Source organism: Cervus elaphus, chromosome 24, assembly GCF_910594005.1.
Source record: "Cervus elaphus chromosome 24, mCerEla1.1, whole genome shotgun sequence".
NCBI lineage: Eukaryota > Metazoa > Chordata > Mammalia > Artiodactyla > Cervidae > Cervus > Cervus elaphus.
Window position 1 is genome coordinate 27,197,165 of NC_057838.1, and position 17,195 is coordinate 27,214,359.

General features: G+C 59.7%; 1 protein-coding gene across 3 annotated transcripts; it reads left to right on the forward strand.

Annotated features, from left to right (window-relative positions):
- Positions 1 to 1,871: 1,871 nt before the first annotated feature.
- Positions 1,872 to 15,437, forward strand: ZBTB47 (zinc finger and BTB domain containing 47). Of its 3 annotated transcripts, none has more exons than XM_043886145.1 (6): positions 1,872 to 2,014; positions 6,260 to 7,819; positions 9,461 to 9,608; positions 10,884 to 10,999; positions 11,626 to 11,770; positions 11,979 to 15,437. In XM_043886145.1, the coding sequence occupies exons 1-6, from the start codon at positions 1,931 to 1,933 to the stop codon at positions 12,335 to 12,337; spliced, it is 2,412 nt and encodes an 803-aa protein (XP_043742080.1). In that variant the 5' UTR covers positions 1,872 to 1,930; the 3' UTR covers positions 12,338 to 15,437. The 3 variants fall into 3 exon arrangements, with proteins under 3 accessions (XP_043742080.1, XP_043742082.1, XP_043742083.1); XM_043886147.1 differs by lacking the exon at positions 1,872 to 2,014 and adding an exon at positions 2,573 to 2,810; XM_043886148.1 differs by lacking the exon at positions 1,872 to 2,014 and adding an exon at positions 4,897 to 4,921.
- The last annotated feature ends 1,758 nt before the right edge of the window (positions 15,438 to 17,195 follow it).

Here is a 17,195-nt window from a genome sequence, read left to right on the forward strand (position 1 = left end):
CACCCAGTCCTGAGTGTCTGGGGATCATCCAACCCTGCCCTGGTCTCCACAAACTCCTGACTTGCCCCCGTGGCATGTGATTCTGGCCTGGGATCCCCCTCCCCAGTAACTCATCCCACCTTAGATCCTCCAGAAAGCCTGCCTTGACCAACCCTGAGGGGAGGATCCTGTGACATGGCCCTTTCCAAGGCCAAGGGAACAATTCTGCCTATCTCTATCCGGCTACTCCTACAGGACAAGAATCGATTCTGCTACATCAAATCATCACTAGTCAGTCCCCTGCAGATGTTTACCTGTGTCCTCTCTTGGGGCATGTGCAGGGGAGTACCCGTCCTCTCCTTTTGCTCCAGTGTTACTCAACTTTCAGTCCTCCGCTCTAAGCCAGCCCCACACGAGCCCACCAGACAGCTCTTCGGACAGTGCCTTCCTGCCCTGTCTCATGTGACCCAAGTGCCAGTGGCCTCTCCCAGAACTGGCTTGTCCTGGGGTTCCCCCAGTAGATGGGCTGTAGGCCAGAGAAGAAAGGGGAACAGCCAGGGTCTTCAGGAAGACCGAGCCCCCCATTCCTTCGTTTCTCACCCAACCTCCAGCCCCTTCTTTGGCTTGAGTATTGCAACCAAGGCCAAAAGGGCCAGCAACCCTATCTTGGTCATGCCGGCCACAACCCCTGCCAAACCTTGGCTGGGAAATGGGCCCAAGAGTGTCCCTTGCAGCCCTCTGCCAGGCTCCTCCCAGTTTGTGGAGCAGGCTGCTCCAGCCTCCCCTTTCCTTGGCTCCTCACACTGGTATCTGACTGTGGGATCTGTCCTGCTCTGCCTTCACTGTCCTTAGCCAGCCAATGGGTACACAATTCCCGTCTTACCACCTCTCAGGCCCGTGCAAGGGAGCCACAGAGTCAGATGAGGAAGTGGGTTGGGATGGTGGAAGAAGCAGAAGGCAGCCCCTGAGGTGATGGGCTGGTCAGACATGCAGGTTGTTCTGGCCTGGCCTCAGCTTGAGGCCTTTAGGAGCTGAGTCAACTCACCCACCACAGTCACAGAGGCGGGATATCTGCTGTGTGGTCATCGCTGGGGGCATGAGCCCCCATCTGTGCCCCTTCTCTTGCTATCTCTTTTTTTCAGCAGGGTCTCATCTCACCCTCCATCCAGTTATATGGTTTCCTCCTCTTTCTCTTGGCATTCTTTGGTCACCCCCGTTTTTGCCCATGAGATGCTTTCTTCCTGACCCTGGAATGGCCTTGTCTTAAGGGCCTACCAATCCTGGCCTCACGGGAGGCCCTTGCAGTTTCACAGGACTGACATCAGACTACGGAGTGGCGCCTGCCTGGGATTTTGGCCTCTACTCCATTTCCTTCTCTGGCACCCAGAACCAAGTTACTCTGAACTGGCCCCAGAGGCCCTGCCCACTCATGAGTAAAGTGGCATACTCAGGGGACACTGCTACAGCCAGGCATGGGCAGGTGTGTAAGCACAAGTGCATGTGTGAGCGAAGGGGGTGGGGGATACAGTGTGGTACTGCCAGGATGTGGGCAATGTGAAAGTGACCAAACATGGGGCAACCATCAGCTTGGAGTGGGGGAAACAGAAGCATCCGAATGATGACATATGAGAGGCCCACAGAGGCCCCCTCTCCACAATGATGGCCCAGCCACCACCTAGGCTCTGTGAGGCTCAGCGCCCTGTGGTCCCCACTCTGCTGCCTGCTTGGCCTGGCAGTGTTTCTGTGCAGCCTGCAGCCAGCACAACCAGCCCCCAGCCCCCACTGCCATCCATGCCAGAGCAGCATTCCGCAGGCCTGGCTGCATCTCCCCAGCAGAAAAAGCAGGAAGGCCTCTCAGCAGCCATCAAGCTACAGGGCAGAGGGACACAGTGGGCCCTGGGCCTCTGGCCCTCACTCTAGTCTTGCCTTCTCCCGGCTCTGGGTCTGTCACATGAAAGGCTTTGATCAATGCAGCTGTGGTTCGCATTCTCCCATCTGTCCTGGGCGTCCCTGTGCAGCCAGAGGCAGCCATCAGGTCGGTATGGATCGACAAGAAGCAAGTCCTGGAGACAGAACAACATAAACCCTGAGCTGCCCTGGGATCGGGGTGGGGGGCAAGCTCAGTTGGAGATCCTAGACTCACCCTCAGGTCAGAGCAGCCCAGGTCAGAGGGTGGGGAAGGCGACCCAGCGAGGATACGCGGGGTTCAGTCCCTCAGTGTGAGGTCGCTCAGGCGAGCAGGTGTAAGCCTTTTCTGTAACTGGTTGGTGGGGGCGGGAGCGTCCAGCTTCCCCATTTCGGGGGCCTCCTCCTATTACGACCCCACCTCGGTGGCGCAGCTGGAGGGCTCCCAGGCTAGACTCCGGGATGAACTTTCCTGCGGAAAGGGGGCTCGGTGAGAAAGAGTAAGTCCAGGGACCATCCTCTAGGATGGGAGCGGCGGGGCCTGGCCGGAGCCCGCGGCGGCCCGAGGCGGGGCTGGCTGCACCCGGACGGCGCGCGCCACGCGTGTCCGCGCCCCCGCCGGCGCGCAGGGCGGCCTGGCCCTTTAAGCGTCCAGACGGCGGCCCCAGCTGACGCGCGGGCTCCAATCGGCGCCCCGCGCCCCCCGCCCGCCGCGCCTGAGGCTCTGGGGCCGCAGCTGCTCGGCGGCTGGACTCGCCGCGGCCCTGCGCCTCCGCCCGCCCGGCCGCGCCCCCGGGGGCCATGGTCGCGGGGCCCTGCGCGGGGGCGGCCCCCAGCGCGGCGCTACATGGAGCGGCCCCGGCCTGGCCGCCGGGGGCAGCGCGATCCCGCGGGGCCCTGTGAGCCCCCAGCGCCACGGCACCATGGTACGCAGGGCCCTGCCTGTCCTCCCACTTATCCGCCCACCTGCCCGCTCTGCCCTCTCGAACGAACAGCCAGTCGTCTCGGCGTGGAGGGGTGTGAGGGATCTTAGCCCTCGCCGGGTCTCCCCTACCCCTTCTCTGGGTCCCTGCGGGCTGGGAATGCGGAGCTCTGACGCGGCCCTGAGTTGGGAAGGGGTTAAATTCCTGGGGTTGGGGCCCGGGCGCGAGAGGTTGAGGTCCTGCTAGGCACGGGCGGAGGGGGGCGCTTCTCTGGGCCGTGGACGGCGCCGCCCTCGGACTGGGTGATGGGGGGAGGGAGGAGGTCGGATTCCCGCCTGGGCCTTGGGCCACGTGGGCGCTGGAGCCGCCCTGCCAGGGGATTCGGGGCTCCTGGGCCAAGCGGGATGGGGGGAGGACGCCTGCGGCTCTGGTCCAAACTCCTGTGTGACCTTGGACCCGTCCCCCGCCCTCTCTGGGCCTGTTTCTCTGGAAGGACGAGTGGCCTGAGTTGAGAGGAGGCTGGCACAGATACCCTCTCCCTAAAAGGAGGAGGCTGTAAGTCATGAGCCTGTGCCCCGCGGTGCTCAGCCTGGGTCCACCCACTGCTGTCTGGGGACAGAAGGATTGACAAGGAGTAGGGGGTGCAGATGGATACCCAGGTTTCACCCTGGGGCCTCCAGGGAGATTCTGGGGGCAGGGTAGGGAGCTAGCTGGTGGTTTTGTGATGGGGAGGCAGGGTACCTCTCAGGAGTAGAAGGCTCTGCCAGTGGTGAGCAACCTCAGCAGGTGTCCCTGGCACCTGGCCTGCCCCCACCAGCCTGGCTTGCGGGGGAGGGTTTGACAGCATGAAATGCCCTGGCAACAGAAGTGCCTGACCACTGCTCTGGTCTTGTATCTTAGCCCAGCTGGCCTGGACTTGGGGTGGGGTGTGTGACTGCAGCTGGCACAGCCAGATGGGGAGGGCTATCTCCAGCTTCAGGAAACTGCCACATCTGGCTGGAGAGGCAGACACAGCTGGTGGGCCCTGTGTGGGAGGTACCAGGCCAGGGGGTAGCCATACGCCACTGAGGGGCTGCCAGATAAGGACTCAGGCAGCATCTATGTGCTTGGTCAAGAAGTCCAGTCAGGGCTCCTGGTTGTAAGATCCTTGGACCCCTCAAGGGCCAAGGATGTTGAAGCCTTGCCTGGGGGTATTGCCTCAGAAATGGAGTCTCTGGGGCAACACTACCCCCTAGGCTAACCTTTCCTCCCCTGCTGAGGCCAGAGGAGTCTTCACTGGATCCTGGGACCAGACGTGCACACAGGAAATGTTAGGCACTGCCCTTGACCCATGGCAGACAGGCACTGGGGGGCATTCTGTGAAGGAGCAGTGGACCTGGGGTGGGTACCCCACAAGGGGTCTGACATTGACAAGTCCTTATCCAAGCTACTTCCCCACCACTCTCTGGCCCCTGGAGGCCCTGAGGAACTTCTGTTACCACCAAATTGCATCCTGACCCCTCACTGACTTGCAGGTGGCAGCAGCTCTAGGGAGGAGAGTACAGGTTGCCGGAGGTGCTGGTGGGGTCTAGGGAAGCACAGCTGGTCCCAAGATGCCTCGGCCTGCTTGTTGAGTCATTAAAGGCCAAGAAATACTTCCACGTGGAACAGTATCCAGTCCAACACAGATTGGGTGGCCCCAGCAGGGCTGAGAGTTCAGGGGCTCTGCTTCTGTTGACTGTGAGACTTGCATTCTGAGCCTCAGTTTCCCCATCTGGGTAATAAAGTTTGGTCCCAGAAGATGAATCAGAATGAGTCAGAGGATGGAGATGAGAGGGGGGGTGGCACCTTATTCCTGTTAGATTGGCCAGGCCTAGATGGGCTAGCAGCCCCGAGACAGAGGAACAAACAAGTGGCTTCTTGGCTGGGGTGAAGGAGGTGTTGGGGAGGAACTCAGGAGAGATGGTGGACTTCCCTGGTGGTCCAGTGGTTGGGAATCTGCTTGCCAATACAGGGAACATGGTTTCAGTCCCTGGTTCCAGGAAGATCCTACGTGCTGCGAGGTAGCCGGGCCTATGTGCCACAACTGCTAGAGCCCACAAGCTGCAGCTGCTGAAAAAAAGAGAGAGCATGAGGTGGGTGCTGCCCTGGGCTACTGGGTATGAAGGGTGAAGCCCAGGGCAGATCATCTCATTCAAGTGACTGAAAGGACGGACATAAAGAGGAGGGGTAGGCTGTGGATGGATGGGACTGGTGTTTCATCCCAAGGCTTCCAGAGACATGCATAGGGTAGGAGAGCTGATGGCTTTGCAGTGCAACAAGGTACCCTCAAATGTAGGAGGCTCTGACTTAGCGGACAGGTCCGGAGGAGGGCCAGAACCTAGTACCTGCAGGGCAGGTTCAGCCAGGCAGGTCGTCGACAGCTGTTAACCGAACATCTGCTGTGCGCTGGATCCATGCAAGGGACTGGGCAGCCTGCCTGTCTGTGCTGCTCAGCTTTTGGGGAAGTTGCTGTGGTGGGACCAAGAATTAAGCCAGCCCTTGCTCTGGGCAATTCACAGGCATTGAATGTGACCCAAGGATCTAATAATCTGACCAATCAGGTTCAAGGGCCTCCTTCAGGCTCCACCGAGATGACATCATCTGGGAACCTCTGGGCCTGTACCACACCTGACCTGAGGTCTGGGGGGCCTAGAGGGAAAGGGTTTGGTACAGGCCTTGGGATGCAGGACTTTTGATGGTAAAACCAGGGCTGTCCCCAGCAAACCAGGACTGGGTCATCTCCCCACAGGCATCCTTTCAGTATTTTCAGGCCCCATGGATTCTCTCCCCTACACTCACTCACAGATAAAACCAATCCTGCCGGACCCCAGACACCTCAGGAACAGAAGTCACCTGGCTCACTGCTCTGCCTCTGACCACTGTACCTCTGGGACAGTGACTGTGACCTTTGTTTCTGAGGGGTCTGGGGCTGGGCAGGATTGGTTTTATCTGTAAGTGAGTGTCAGGAAGAGAATCCATGGGGACCAGAAATACTGAAATTATGCCTCTGGGGAGACAACCCAGTCCTGATTTTTGCTGGAGACGGCCCCGGTTTTAGCATCAAAAGTCCTGCATCCCAGGAAACCCCTAGGTTCCTGGCCCACCCGCATGGTTGGTCACCCTTGAACCTTTTCCTTCCCCTTTCCTCCTTTTCCGCTTCCCTTCCCGGGATGACTACCCCCATTTCACAGTGGAACAGCGGGAGGCCCAGAAAAGTCAACCACTGACCCAGGAGCTGATACACGGCCGCAGAAGGTCACGGCCAGAGTTTGAGCTCTGAGGGAGAGCTGACTCGGGCTTGAATCCTGGTTCCCTGTTGTCTTTGCTTGAGTTTCGGCACCTTCTCTGTCACGTGGACCTAAGAGTGATGGGGCGGGGGAGGGGGCACCTCCTGGCTGGCCTCGACCTGACCTGTGCCCTTGGCCCCACAGTTGCTGGTTGAGAAGACAACGGACTCACCGGCGGCCGAGTTCTCGCTGGTGGAGGACGTGGCGCTGCACTTCGCCTGCTTGATGGGCCGCCTGAACGAGCAGCGCCTGTTCCAGCCTGACCTGTGCGACGTGGACTTGGTGCTGGTGCCCCAGCGCAGCGTCTTCCCGGCCCACAAGGGCGTGCTGGCCGCCTACAGCCAGTTCTTTCACTCGCTCTTCACCCAAAACAAGCAGCTGCAGCGCGTGGAGCTGTCCCTGGAGGCGCTGGCGCCCGGCGGCCTGCAGCAGATCCTCAACTTCATCTACACGTCCAAGCTGCTGGTCAACGCGGCCAACGTCCACGAGGTGCTGAGTGCTGCCTCACTGCTGCAGATGGCCGACATCGCCGCGTCCTGCCAGGAGCTGCTGGACGCCCGCTCCCTCGGCCCCCCGGGCCCCGGTGCCGTGGCCCTCGCCCAACCGGCTGCTGGCTGCACCCCGGCTGCACCACCCTACTACTGCGACATCAAGCAGGAGGCCGACGCCCCGGGCCTGCCCAAGATCTACGCCCGAGAAGGCCCCGACCCCTACTCAGTGCGCGTGGAGGACGGGGCTGGGGCCACGGGTAGCACAGTGCCTGCCGCCCTCGGGCCGGCTCAGCCCTTCTTCAAGGAGGAGAAGGAGGGTGGCGTTGAAGAGGCCGGCGGGCCCCCGGCCAGCTTGTGCAAGCTGGAGGGTGGGGAGGAGCTGGAGGAAGAGCTCGGGGGTTCTGGCACCTACAGTCGGCGGGAGCAGTCCCAGATCATCGTGGAGGTGAACCTCAACAACCAGACGCTGCACGTGTCCACAGGGCCCGAGGGCAAGCCGGGCGCCACCACGGGCCCGGCCACCATGGTGCTCGGCCGGGAGGACGGGCTGCAGAGACACTCGGAAGAGGAGGAGGACGACGAGGAGGAGGAGGACGAGGAGGAGGAAGAGGAGGAGGGAGGAGGCAGTGGTGCGGAGGAGGAGGAGGACGAGGAGGGCGGCAGCCAGGGGGAGGAGGGGGAGGAGGAGGAGGACGAGGAGGAGGAAGGGCAGAGCGAGCAGGAGGAGGAAGAGGAGGAGGAAGAAGAAGGGCACAGTGAGCAGGATCAGGAGAGCTCAGAGGAGGAGGAAGATGAGGAGGACGGGGAGGCGGGGGGCCGGCAGGGCGGGCTGGGGCGCCGAGGCAGCCGGGCCGAGCCCCCGGCCCACAGTCGCATGGCCACGAGGTCCGCCCGGCGACGTGGCCCCCCTGAGCCGGAGGAGGCCGGGCGGCGGGGCGGGAAGCGGCCAAAGCCCCCTGCAGGAGTGGCTCCCGCTCCTGGCTCCCGAGGGCCACAGGCTGCCGACGGGCTGGGGGCCAAGGTAAAGCTGGAGGAGAAGCAGCACCATCCGTGCCAGAAGTGCCCGCGAGTTTTCAACAACCGCTGGTACCTGGAGAAGCACATGAATGTGACCCACAGCCGCATGCAGATCTGCGACCAGTGCGGCAAGCGCTTCCTGTTAGAGAGCGAGCTGCTGCTGCACCGGCAGACGGACTGCGAACGCAACATCCAGGTGGGCCTCCAAGGGGCCTGCAGGGGGCAGGCATCCAGGCTGAGCCAGGCCGGAACTGGGCCCTGGGCACCCAGTGTCCTGCTGCCTGCGTTGTCTGCACAGTCTGCAGAGACCAGGCTCAGCTCCCCGGCCCCCCACCCCACCCCAGGGACAGTGGGACCAGCCCCGGCCCAAGGGTGAGCCCAGGGTGGTGAGAGCTCAGGGGATGACGTCAGGGAGAGCTTCCTGGAGGAGGCAGATAGAGCCGGGCTTCTGCAAGAGCAGAGATGTGCAGAAAGGAGTGGAACAAACAGTACCCTTGCCAGAGAGGCAGAGGGGAGCAGGGCCTCAGGAGAATGAGAAGAGAGAGTTGTCTGAGCATGTGAGGCTGGGGGACAGCCAGCTCTGAGGAGGGATGAGTCAGTGTTTTGGTACATCTTTGGACTGCTGCAAAGCCAGGAGGGCCACCATGTATATAGTTTGGTAGATTGAGCACTGCAGGGGAGGGGGGGCTTGCCCGGAAGGGGGCGCCATTTTCCACTTACTGCAAGAGCTGAGTGGAGCAAGGGGCAGCCAGGCGGGAGGAAACCCCAGCATTCAACTCTTTGGAGGTACCACCTGGCCTGGGCATGGGGAAGAGGGACTGGATGAGCACTTTGGGAAGTGCAGGGGGCCCAACAGGAAGGCTGCCGGGGCCAAACAGGGGAGCTGGGCTGACTGCCAAACCTTGAGCCAGCCTGCATCTGGGCCAGCCTGGCCTTTCAGGGTGAAGACAGCACAAGGCCAGTCAAGTGATTTTTTGCCTTTTTCTGGCTGGGAGTGAGGTTGAGGGGCCATAAGTAGGCGATGCTAATTGCCTGAACTAATTGCTAATTGGAGAAAGTGGTACCTGAGGGTTACCTGGATTCCTGCCCCACCCTCAGGCACACGCTCCCACTTGCCTGCCTGCTGGGCTGCCCTGTGCCTCTCCACATGCACACCCCTGAGCTTCCCTCCTGAAAGGGAAAGATGCTTGTACCTCTTCTGCCCTGGGTACCCTGACCCAATTTCTGCCCGAGCCCTGGCCTACTGCAGGGATAAGGGCCCAGGAGACGAGAAGGAGGGGAGTGTGGTCCCTAGGGTTCCCACTACCAGCTTGTGCCTAAGAGGCCCTTGCACCCGCCGCAGTCCCCCAGCCCTTTGGAACCTGTTCCCTCGGGGACCTCCGTGGTGTCAAGGTATGGGTCCCAGCAGGAGAGGCAGCAGAGATAATGTCTCAGCTTTGCCAGGACCTGTTATCCGGGGGGCTCCCCCTTGAACTGTAGCCTCCTCACTTACTGTGGCCCTTCAGCCAGTTATGTGTCTCCCCTCTGTAGAAAGATGTCTTGTTGAAATGAGCACAGAGGAGGGACTTCGTGGAAGAGGTGGCCCATGACCCTAGTGAGTTCAGGATGAGGAGGGAGGGCCCCAGGCTGCAGCCCTGGGCGGGTGGGCAGGTGGGTAAGAATATTTAGGGATTTACCACCCCTGACTCTCAGAATATCAAACACAGCTGGTCCTTGGCCATCAAGGCCTCGCTCTCCAGCATAGTTCAGGTGGTGAAACTGAGGCCCAGAGAGGGGCAGTGACTTGTCCTAGGTCACATGGTCCTGACCCAGGGCCTAAAGTCTTCTCCTTCCACAGTGTGTGACATGTGGCAAAGCTTTTAAGAAGCTCTGGTCCCTCCACGAGCACAATAAAATTGTGCACGGCTACGCAGAAAAGAAGTTCTCCTGTGAAATTTGTGAGAAGAAGTTCTACACCATGGCTCACGTGCGCAAGCACATGGTTGGTGAGTCTAGGCCTGTGGCAGAACGGGCCCGAGGTCCAAGCTGGGCCAGCTGCTGGGTGTGCTAGGAAGTCTTTCATATCCAGGGACAAGATAAAGGGATGAGAAGGCGCCAAGTAGCTGGGAGGTGGGGTGGGGACAGTAGATGGGGCAGTGGGGCCAGGGCTGCCATGTACGGTTGGGCAGGTTGCACATAGCACAAGGGCTCATGACAGGAGGGCAGGTGGAGACCAGAATCCCGCTAGCGCACTGCTAACCAGGCTGTGCGCCCCAGCACGGGGCTGGGTCCACCAGAGCACCTTCCGCTAAATTACAGAATGCTCGCTGTGTGGGCTGACACAGCCCCTGTCTCAGTCTGAGGACAGCTGTGCCCCTGACAGGGCTTCAGACTTCTCTGAATGCAACCCTCCTCCCAAGGGTCATACCTGGACACAAGTGTGTCTTGGGCCACTTCGCTGCCTTGGGCATGGCTGTCCCTCCCCTCTAGGTGGGCCTGGCTGAGAGTCTGGTGTCTAGGTGGCCCTCCTTTCTTTGCCCACTTGGGGACTGGAGCTCTCCCCACTGTCTAGCCAGGGAGACAGTGAGCCCTGGCCAGGCGTAATGCCCTTTCTCTGCCAGACAGTGCTGGAGGCTTCCAATATGAACTGACGAGGAGCTGGGAAGCTGGGGTGTAGGTATCAGCCAGGAGCATGCTAGGCACCCCAGGATTGGTGGTCCTCCCTGGGCTTGGATTCCCCAGCTCTGAACTGTGAGGGGGGCCCTCCCTGTCTCCAATCGCTTCCTCCCACATGTTCCTTGGAGTTTGTTTTGGGGGGGGGGGGGCGGCGGAGCGCAGATAACTCCTTCTGGATGGCAGGGGACCCAAGGCTGAGGCCTTTAGAGGTGCCATCCTTTGTAAAGCCCAGCCACCTTGGAGACCCAGGACCACTCTTCCTTTTTTTATAGAAGAGGATGCTGAGACTCACTGAGGCTCACAGCAGCCATGCAGCCATGCAGGGAACCAGTGACTGGGCCAGGATTTGAGCCGAGGCTAAAGAACCATGAAGGCCTCTGTGCTTGTCTGAGCAGAGACCTAGAGGGGGGAGAGGGAGGGAGGGGCAGGGAGGGAAGGGGAAGGACCTCGCCTGGGGGACAGAGGGCACAGGGCAGGTCCCAGGGTAGATGGTGCCCCAGGAGGGGGGTTCAAGGCTCAACGTGGGGGGTGGTCCAGCAGGGGTCCCCTGGGGGAAGCCAGATGGGTCCCCCCGAAATGTCATGGCCATCGTGCCTGCCCTGTAGCCCACACCAAGGACATGCCCTTCACCTGCGAGACCTGTGGGAAGTCCTTCAAACGCAGCATGTCTCTCAAGGTGCACTCCCTGCAGCACTCCGGGGAGAAGCCGTTCAGATGCGAGGTGAGTCCACTTCTGCCCCAGGGGCCACCCTGAACAGGGCAGGGATCAGGGGCAACAGCAGCTTAAAAACCAGGGGGTGGGGAGACTGGAGTATAGGGTGCAGAAAGAGAGGGGGCCCTCCTGTCATCTGCCTCCTACTCCATCCTTCCCTGGTTGCCTACCTACACCCACCCCCACATACACACCCTTGCTACCTCTCCCTGTCTCACTGCTGCACGTTCAGGGTGGGAAGTCTGCGTGGGTTGGAACCGTAGGACAGGCTTTCTGGAGAGGTGGAGAAAGACACATCTTAGGCAGAGATCAGAGATGGAGTTGCAGGTGGGGATGAGGGAGGCCTCTGGACGAGGAGGAAGGATGGAGAGTCTTAAGCACAAGGGCTCCCTCCACTCTGGGGCCTTTTCGCACTTCCTGAGCCCCATTCCTGCCTGGGCCTCTCTACCTGTGCCCCGTGCACTGCCCCACCCCAGGGACACCCCCGCCGGCCTTTGCACCCACCCCTCCTTGCCCAGGAGTCCCTTGCGCTGTGAGTCCTGTGGCCCTATGATCTGGGGACCAGCACTCCCCTCCCTGAAGGTTATTCACCCCTGCTCTGCCCTGGGTCTTGCCCCACCCCACCCCGCCCTCAGAACTGCAACGAGCGCTTCCAGTACAAGTACCAGCTGCGGTCACACATGAGCATCCACATCGGCCACAAACAGTTCATGTGCCAGTGGTGTGGCAAAGACTTCAACATGAAGCAGTACTTTGATGAGCACATGAAGACCCACACAGGTACCGCGATCCAACGGTGACGGCCTCCGCTGTAGCGGGCCTCCTTCTCTGCCCTTTTCTGAGGCTCAGCCCCGGCCTCCCTGGCTCCCAAGGTCGGGTGAGGGAGGCTGGCTTACAGGTTGGGGGTGGGGGGCGTGGCGCCCGCCCCCCCCCCCCCCCGCTCCCCCACCAAGTAACTCCCCGAGGCCTATCCCCACCCACCCTGCAGGGGAGAAGCCGTACATCTGCGAGATCTGCGGCAAGAGCTTCACCAGCCGGCCCAACATGAAGCGGCACCGGCGCACGCACACCGGCGAGAAGCCCTACCCCTGCGACGTGTGCGGCCAGCGCTTCCGTTTCTCCAACATGCTCAAGGCGCACAAGGAGAAGTGCTTCCGGGTCAGCCACCCCATGGCCAGCGACGGCGCCCCCGCGACCCCGGGCCTGCCCCCCACCCAGCCCCAGGCGCTGCCCCTGCTGCCCGGGCTGCCGCAGACCCTGCCACCCCCGCCGCACCTGCCGCCCCCGCCGCCGCTCTTCCCCACGGCCTCCAGCCCGGGCAGCGGGAGGCTGAGCACCAACAACTAACTGCCTGCCTGCTGCAAGGGGCCCAGGACCTCCTTGGGGGGCAGTGACACCTCCGGAGTTGGCTGGACACCGGCCTCGCCCTGAGGCCCCTGACCCTGGGGGGTGTGCAGGCTGGCAGCCCCCAGAGCTGGCTGAGGACACCTCACTACCAAGTGCCCCCGTTCAGTGACTTCTTGAAGCCTTTACTTTTTTTGTTGTTTGTTTTTTGGGAAGTGAAGGAAAAAGAAAAGAGAGGAAACCGTTGGCAGTATCCCCCTCCAGGTGAGGGGGGCGCTGGAGGCGGCAGGTAGGGGGGGACAGGGGCCCAGGGAGCAGGTGTGACTGGTCACTCTGCTGAGGCCTAAGCCAGAGGGAGGGGGGGTGGCCCAGCCCGGATCACCTTCTTCCACTTATCCGCACCTCTCCTGGGCCCCCTAACTTGTGCCTCATATCCTGGAGGGTTGGGTAGAAGTTGGAGTGCCATCCCCCTTTGGAGGAGGTGTGGACTCAGTGTGAGGCCTGTGGATATCCAGGCAGAGGCTTGAGCCTGGGTGCCCTGGGAGCGTGCTGGGAGGCTGTGGCAAGGCGTGAAGACTGCAGCTCTGCACAGGGAGGGTCAGGGGGGCGTGGGGCGGGCAGGGGCTGGACCCCAGATATTTGCTTTCCCCATTCACAACCCTGCAGCAGGCACAGGGATCCCCGACCTGCACTAGGCTGCACTGAGGGCCCTGGGTCCTGGAGAAGATGTTCCCAGAAGCCGCTGGGCCTCAGGGTGTTGTGGGCCAGGCCCTGGGTGGACAGACGGGCTGGCTCCCACAACACCAGCTCCCAGGGTCTGCCGCCCAGGAGCCCCTGCAGATGGGTGGACCCCAGGGGCAGGCCCCTAAGGAGGAGGCTTGGGCCAATGTTCTGAGGTTTCAAGGTGCTATCAGTGGGGCGGAGGCCAGGGCAGCTGTTCACAGAGCACCCCATCCCTCACCAGCTGCCCCAGCTGCATCTGCCACACTAGAGATGTGTGTGTCTGTGTCTGTCTGCTCCCTGAAGGCAGCGCAAGCCTCCTCCACTCCCTACGCCTGGTCACAACCCGCCCCTGGCTGGCATCCAGCACCCCTGTCCCTCCTGGGCCTCTGTGCTCATGGGTGGCACAAGGAGCCTGCATGATCAGGCCCTGGGGGTCAGGGTCGGGGGCACTGGGAGAGCCCCAGCCTGTGCTCAATGCTTGCCCTCACGAGGCCAGCACTAAAAGGACATCCTTTTTCTGTTGTCATTTAACGTCTTGATTCCTGCCTTTAAAAGGGGGAGGACGGTTCCATAAGCTACATATTTCCTAGTTAAGCTCTTTCCTATTGTGTTTATACAGTTTGTTTGTTATACTCTTTGCACCTTAAACCCCCATGACTACCCCCACACCACCACCTTCCCAGCATGGCTGGAGTGGGAAGAGGCCTGAGCCCAGGGGGTGGTGGAGGTGGGACTGGCCCCATCAGCCCAAGGGCTGAGGGGGTCGGGACCCCTCAGACCTCCTTGTAAGGTCCATGGCGCTGGGGCAGGGGGCTGGGGACATTTTAATCATCAATAAACGAAGCACTTTATTCTGTACAGATGTGGGTAAGCCCAAGGAGCCCGAATGATTTGAGGATTTAGAATCCAAGCCACACAGCCCAGATTGTTCTCTGGGCTTAGAGGGTTTGAGTTTGGGGCTGTAGCAGGAACAGTGCAAGCCAGAGCCTACGTACATACCCTCAGATGCCCCTGCTGTCCTCTGGGCACCCCCTCAAGAGAGGAAAGCTCCCTGTCTGGTTCCCAGCACTGCAGCTCCCCCACCCCGAGGCTGGGGGTTCTAGCCTCCTATGGGGTCAGGGTTGCACCTCTCAGGCTCCTGCTCTACTCTAGCTCTTTTCTTCTGCACCCCTTGATCTCTGGGCTTCCATGACGTCCTCAGGGTCCCCCCCCCACTCCCCCCTCTCCCTTGCTATTTCCAACCTCCAGTCCCAGTGCCTGGCAGCTCTTCAGAGCTGGCCCACATTTTCCTAAGAAAAGTCTGATTTCCCCAAATGGGCTGTAGGCTGGGACTCCCTTGAGCTTCTCATCCCCTGTGGCTGACACCAGGATCTCCCATTACAGCTGGTGGCCGTGCCACCTGCTACCCTCACTGCAGCCTTAGAGAGCCTAGGGGGCCCTGGCCAGGCTGGGCTTCTGATCCATGAAGTCAGACTTCCACAAGCAAAGGCTGTAGGGAGCTGCTGGTGAGACCCTGCCCCAGGACTCGGGTCTCCTACTCTTGTACGCTTCCCTTCTCAGGGCACGAGAGGGGTCCAGAGAGCAGGCTGGGCACTGGTCAGATGGTCATTGTATTAATAGCTTAGATGGGCGTGGCCAACCCCTCTCCTGGGAGGCCCCTGTCCCAGTGGGGACAGGAGCCCTGTGTCCCTGGTGCTAAATGCTCTCTTCCCCTTGGGCCAGTGTTGGTGGGAGCTCCTTTCTGGCCAGACCACAAGGGTCTGAAGCAATAATGGAACCTCAGCTGTGCCCGTATGGATAGGGGTTCTTGTTTTACCAGCTTTTACATTTCTTTTTTAATTTTTAAAACAAATTAACAAGCACCTGGATATTGGAGCGAGGGGCTTGGGCCATCATACCCACTTCCCAGGGCTGGTGATGGGGAGGGGGCTTGGGGTGGTCACCTCCCACTGCAGATCTGCCAAGGGGGGCCACTTTGTCCATCTGGACTTCTCAGCCCACTTGGCCGAGCCTCAAGTCTGGAACCTGGCCTGCCCCTCCCCATCTCCCCTTGTAGTCCCTGGTCTTGGGCCAGCTGGGGATGAGTGGCCACAGAGATGACCATTCAAGCCCCATGACCACAGTTCTAGGAACCTGGGCCAGGGGGGCTGGCGGTGGGGGCAAATCCTGAGCCTCTGATCCTGACGTTTGCTGCCATGGCCCACATGGCACCCCTTGGCAATCACGGGCAGGGGATGGCGCTCAGTGGCAAAATGGCTGTGCCCAGGCATGTGGACCCTTGATGTCTGCCCTGTGTGGTCGTCCCACAGCCCCGGAGTGTGTGGGGGACTGCAGGAGGGTGAGGAGAAGAGTGGAGGGGAATAAAGGCAGTACAACTGTCCCTTGGCCCAGCCTCTTCTTTACACATGCCACCCTGACCGTGGGCTGAAAGGACTCAGACCAGAGTGAGATGAAGGACAACTCGGCCGCCAAAGACCACATGGACAGCTGTGCCTGGAGCATCCACAGGTCTCGTCTCCCTTGCCTGAGGATGGGCTGGGCTCCTGGGGAGTCTCCAGAGTCCAGAGCTGAGGTCTGGAGGAGCCTGGTGTCTGCGCCCGGGAGAACATCTCAGATGGAAGACCGTGGCCTCCTAGGAGGGAACAAGCAACTCTCCCCGTGGACCTCGGAATTATTTTGCTGGGGCACTGGCTCCATGCAGGATAGAATTCTAGGCTGTGGGGACACATGGTGAATGAATGAATGCCCCCTCACCATGTATGTAGCACTTGGTCTCAGATGCCCAGAGAGGGGTCTCAAGATGAGATACCAGGGTACCTGAGGGGTCTCAGACACCGGGAGGGGCTAGGAAAGAGACTCCTGGGTGGTTCACTAACTGGCCAGGGAGGGGGTTCAGGTCCCCAGGATGAGGACGTTGCCTTCCACACAGCCCCACTTCCTGAGGGGAACAGGGACTCACTCAAGTCACCCTGAAAGTGCAGCTCGTTGATAGGCCTGCGGGCCCGGCTGCTCCCTGCTTGGTGTCTTGTGGGGATTCGGCCTCCCTGTTTCCCGTCTGCTACCTGTCCATCCGTGTGTTGCCTCCATACCACCTCTTCGCACCAGCCCCACTGTACCGTGAGCGACGGTCCATGCCACACAGCATGGTTTTCTAGAGAACCTCTGAGGAAAATATCTATTTTTAAAATTAAAGTTTTATTTGGACATAGTTGAAGAAGCCAAATATTTCTAGAACTTTTTTTTTTTTAAACAAAAACCTGCAGTTCCCCACAACTCCTCCTTTCCAACTCCCAATAAGTGAGCAGTTCCAATTCAGTTGGTATTTTTGGTGTTTTCCTGTCCATGGAAAGCATACCTCCAACACCGCTTTCCTCCTATTTTCAGTTTTAGGCATTGGCTATAGATGTATTTCTTCAGCACTCCCATCACACACACAAACACTATATACACAATTCCCCTTCCTCCCAACATGGTTATGTTACTATTTGAGGTTACATTAATACTTAGTATCTATATTATTATGACTAGGTAGACACCGATCTCAACCAAGCCATATAATACAATGATTCTATTTCCTTTCTCCTATAACTTTTTACTTTTGGCTCTTTTAAACATAATTTACTTTGGTTTCTGGGTGTTTATCACTGCTGCATCCCCAAACCCTTTGTCTATAAAGGGTTTCCAGTATGTGCAAACACAGCGAGTGTTCCATCCATTTCATCACTCTCACAACCAAGGAGCAGTGCAGGAAGATAACCCTAGGAACACACTGTGCAACCAGCTTCCCACGAGGAGACGGGAAACTGCGTAACAGCCTCCCCCGGCCTGTCATTCCCTGTCGCTCTTTGCTGAGACTGTGTCCCTTCAAGTTCACTGCAGAGATCTTTAACTTCTAAAAGGTTTATGTCTTAGTGGCCTCCTTTTTCCTAACCCTAAAATTTACCTTCTCCTCTGGACCACTTCCAGGAATGACATTCTGAAGAGCTAGACTGTATCGCCCTGGGTGTAAAATTGCCTGCGTGTAAAATTCAGGCTGGAAATGACTTCCCTCAGAATTTTAGATGCTGGCATTTCTGTTGAGAAGCCCAATGCTGTAAAGTTTAAAAGGATGAAATGAAATGACAGCCCCCTCTGATCA

What these genes read in the sequence shown, in the direction of transcription:
- ZBTB47 (XM_043886145.1), top strand. Translation starts at nt 1,931, where the DNA reads ATGAAAGGCTTTGATCAATGCAGCTGTGGTTCGCATTCTCCCATCTGT. An exon ending in CAGCCAGAGGCAGCCATCAG is followed by an intron (nt 2,015 to 6,259) that starts GTCGGTATGGAT and finishes TTGGCCCCACAG; the next exon opens with TTGCTGGTTGAGAAGACAAC. An exon ending in GCACATGAAGACCCACACAG is followed by an intron (nt 11,771 to 11,978) that starts GTACCGCGATCC and finishes CCCACCCTGCAG; the next exon opens with GGGAGAAGCCGTACATCTGC.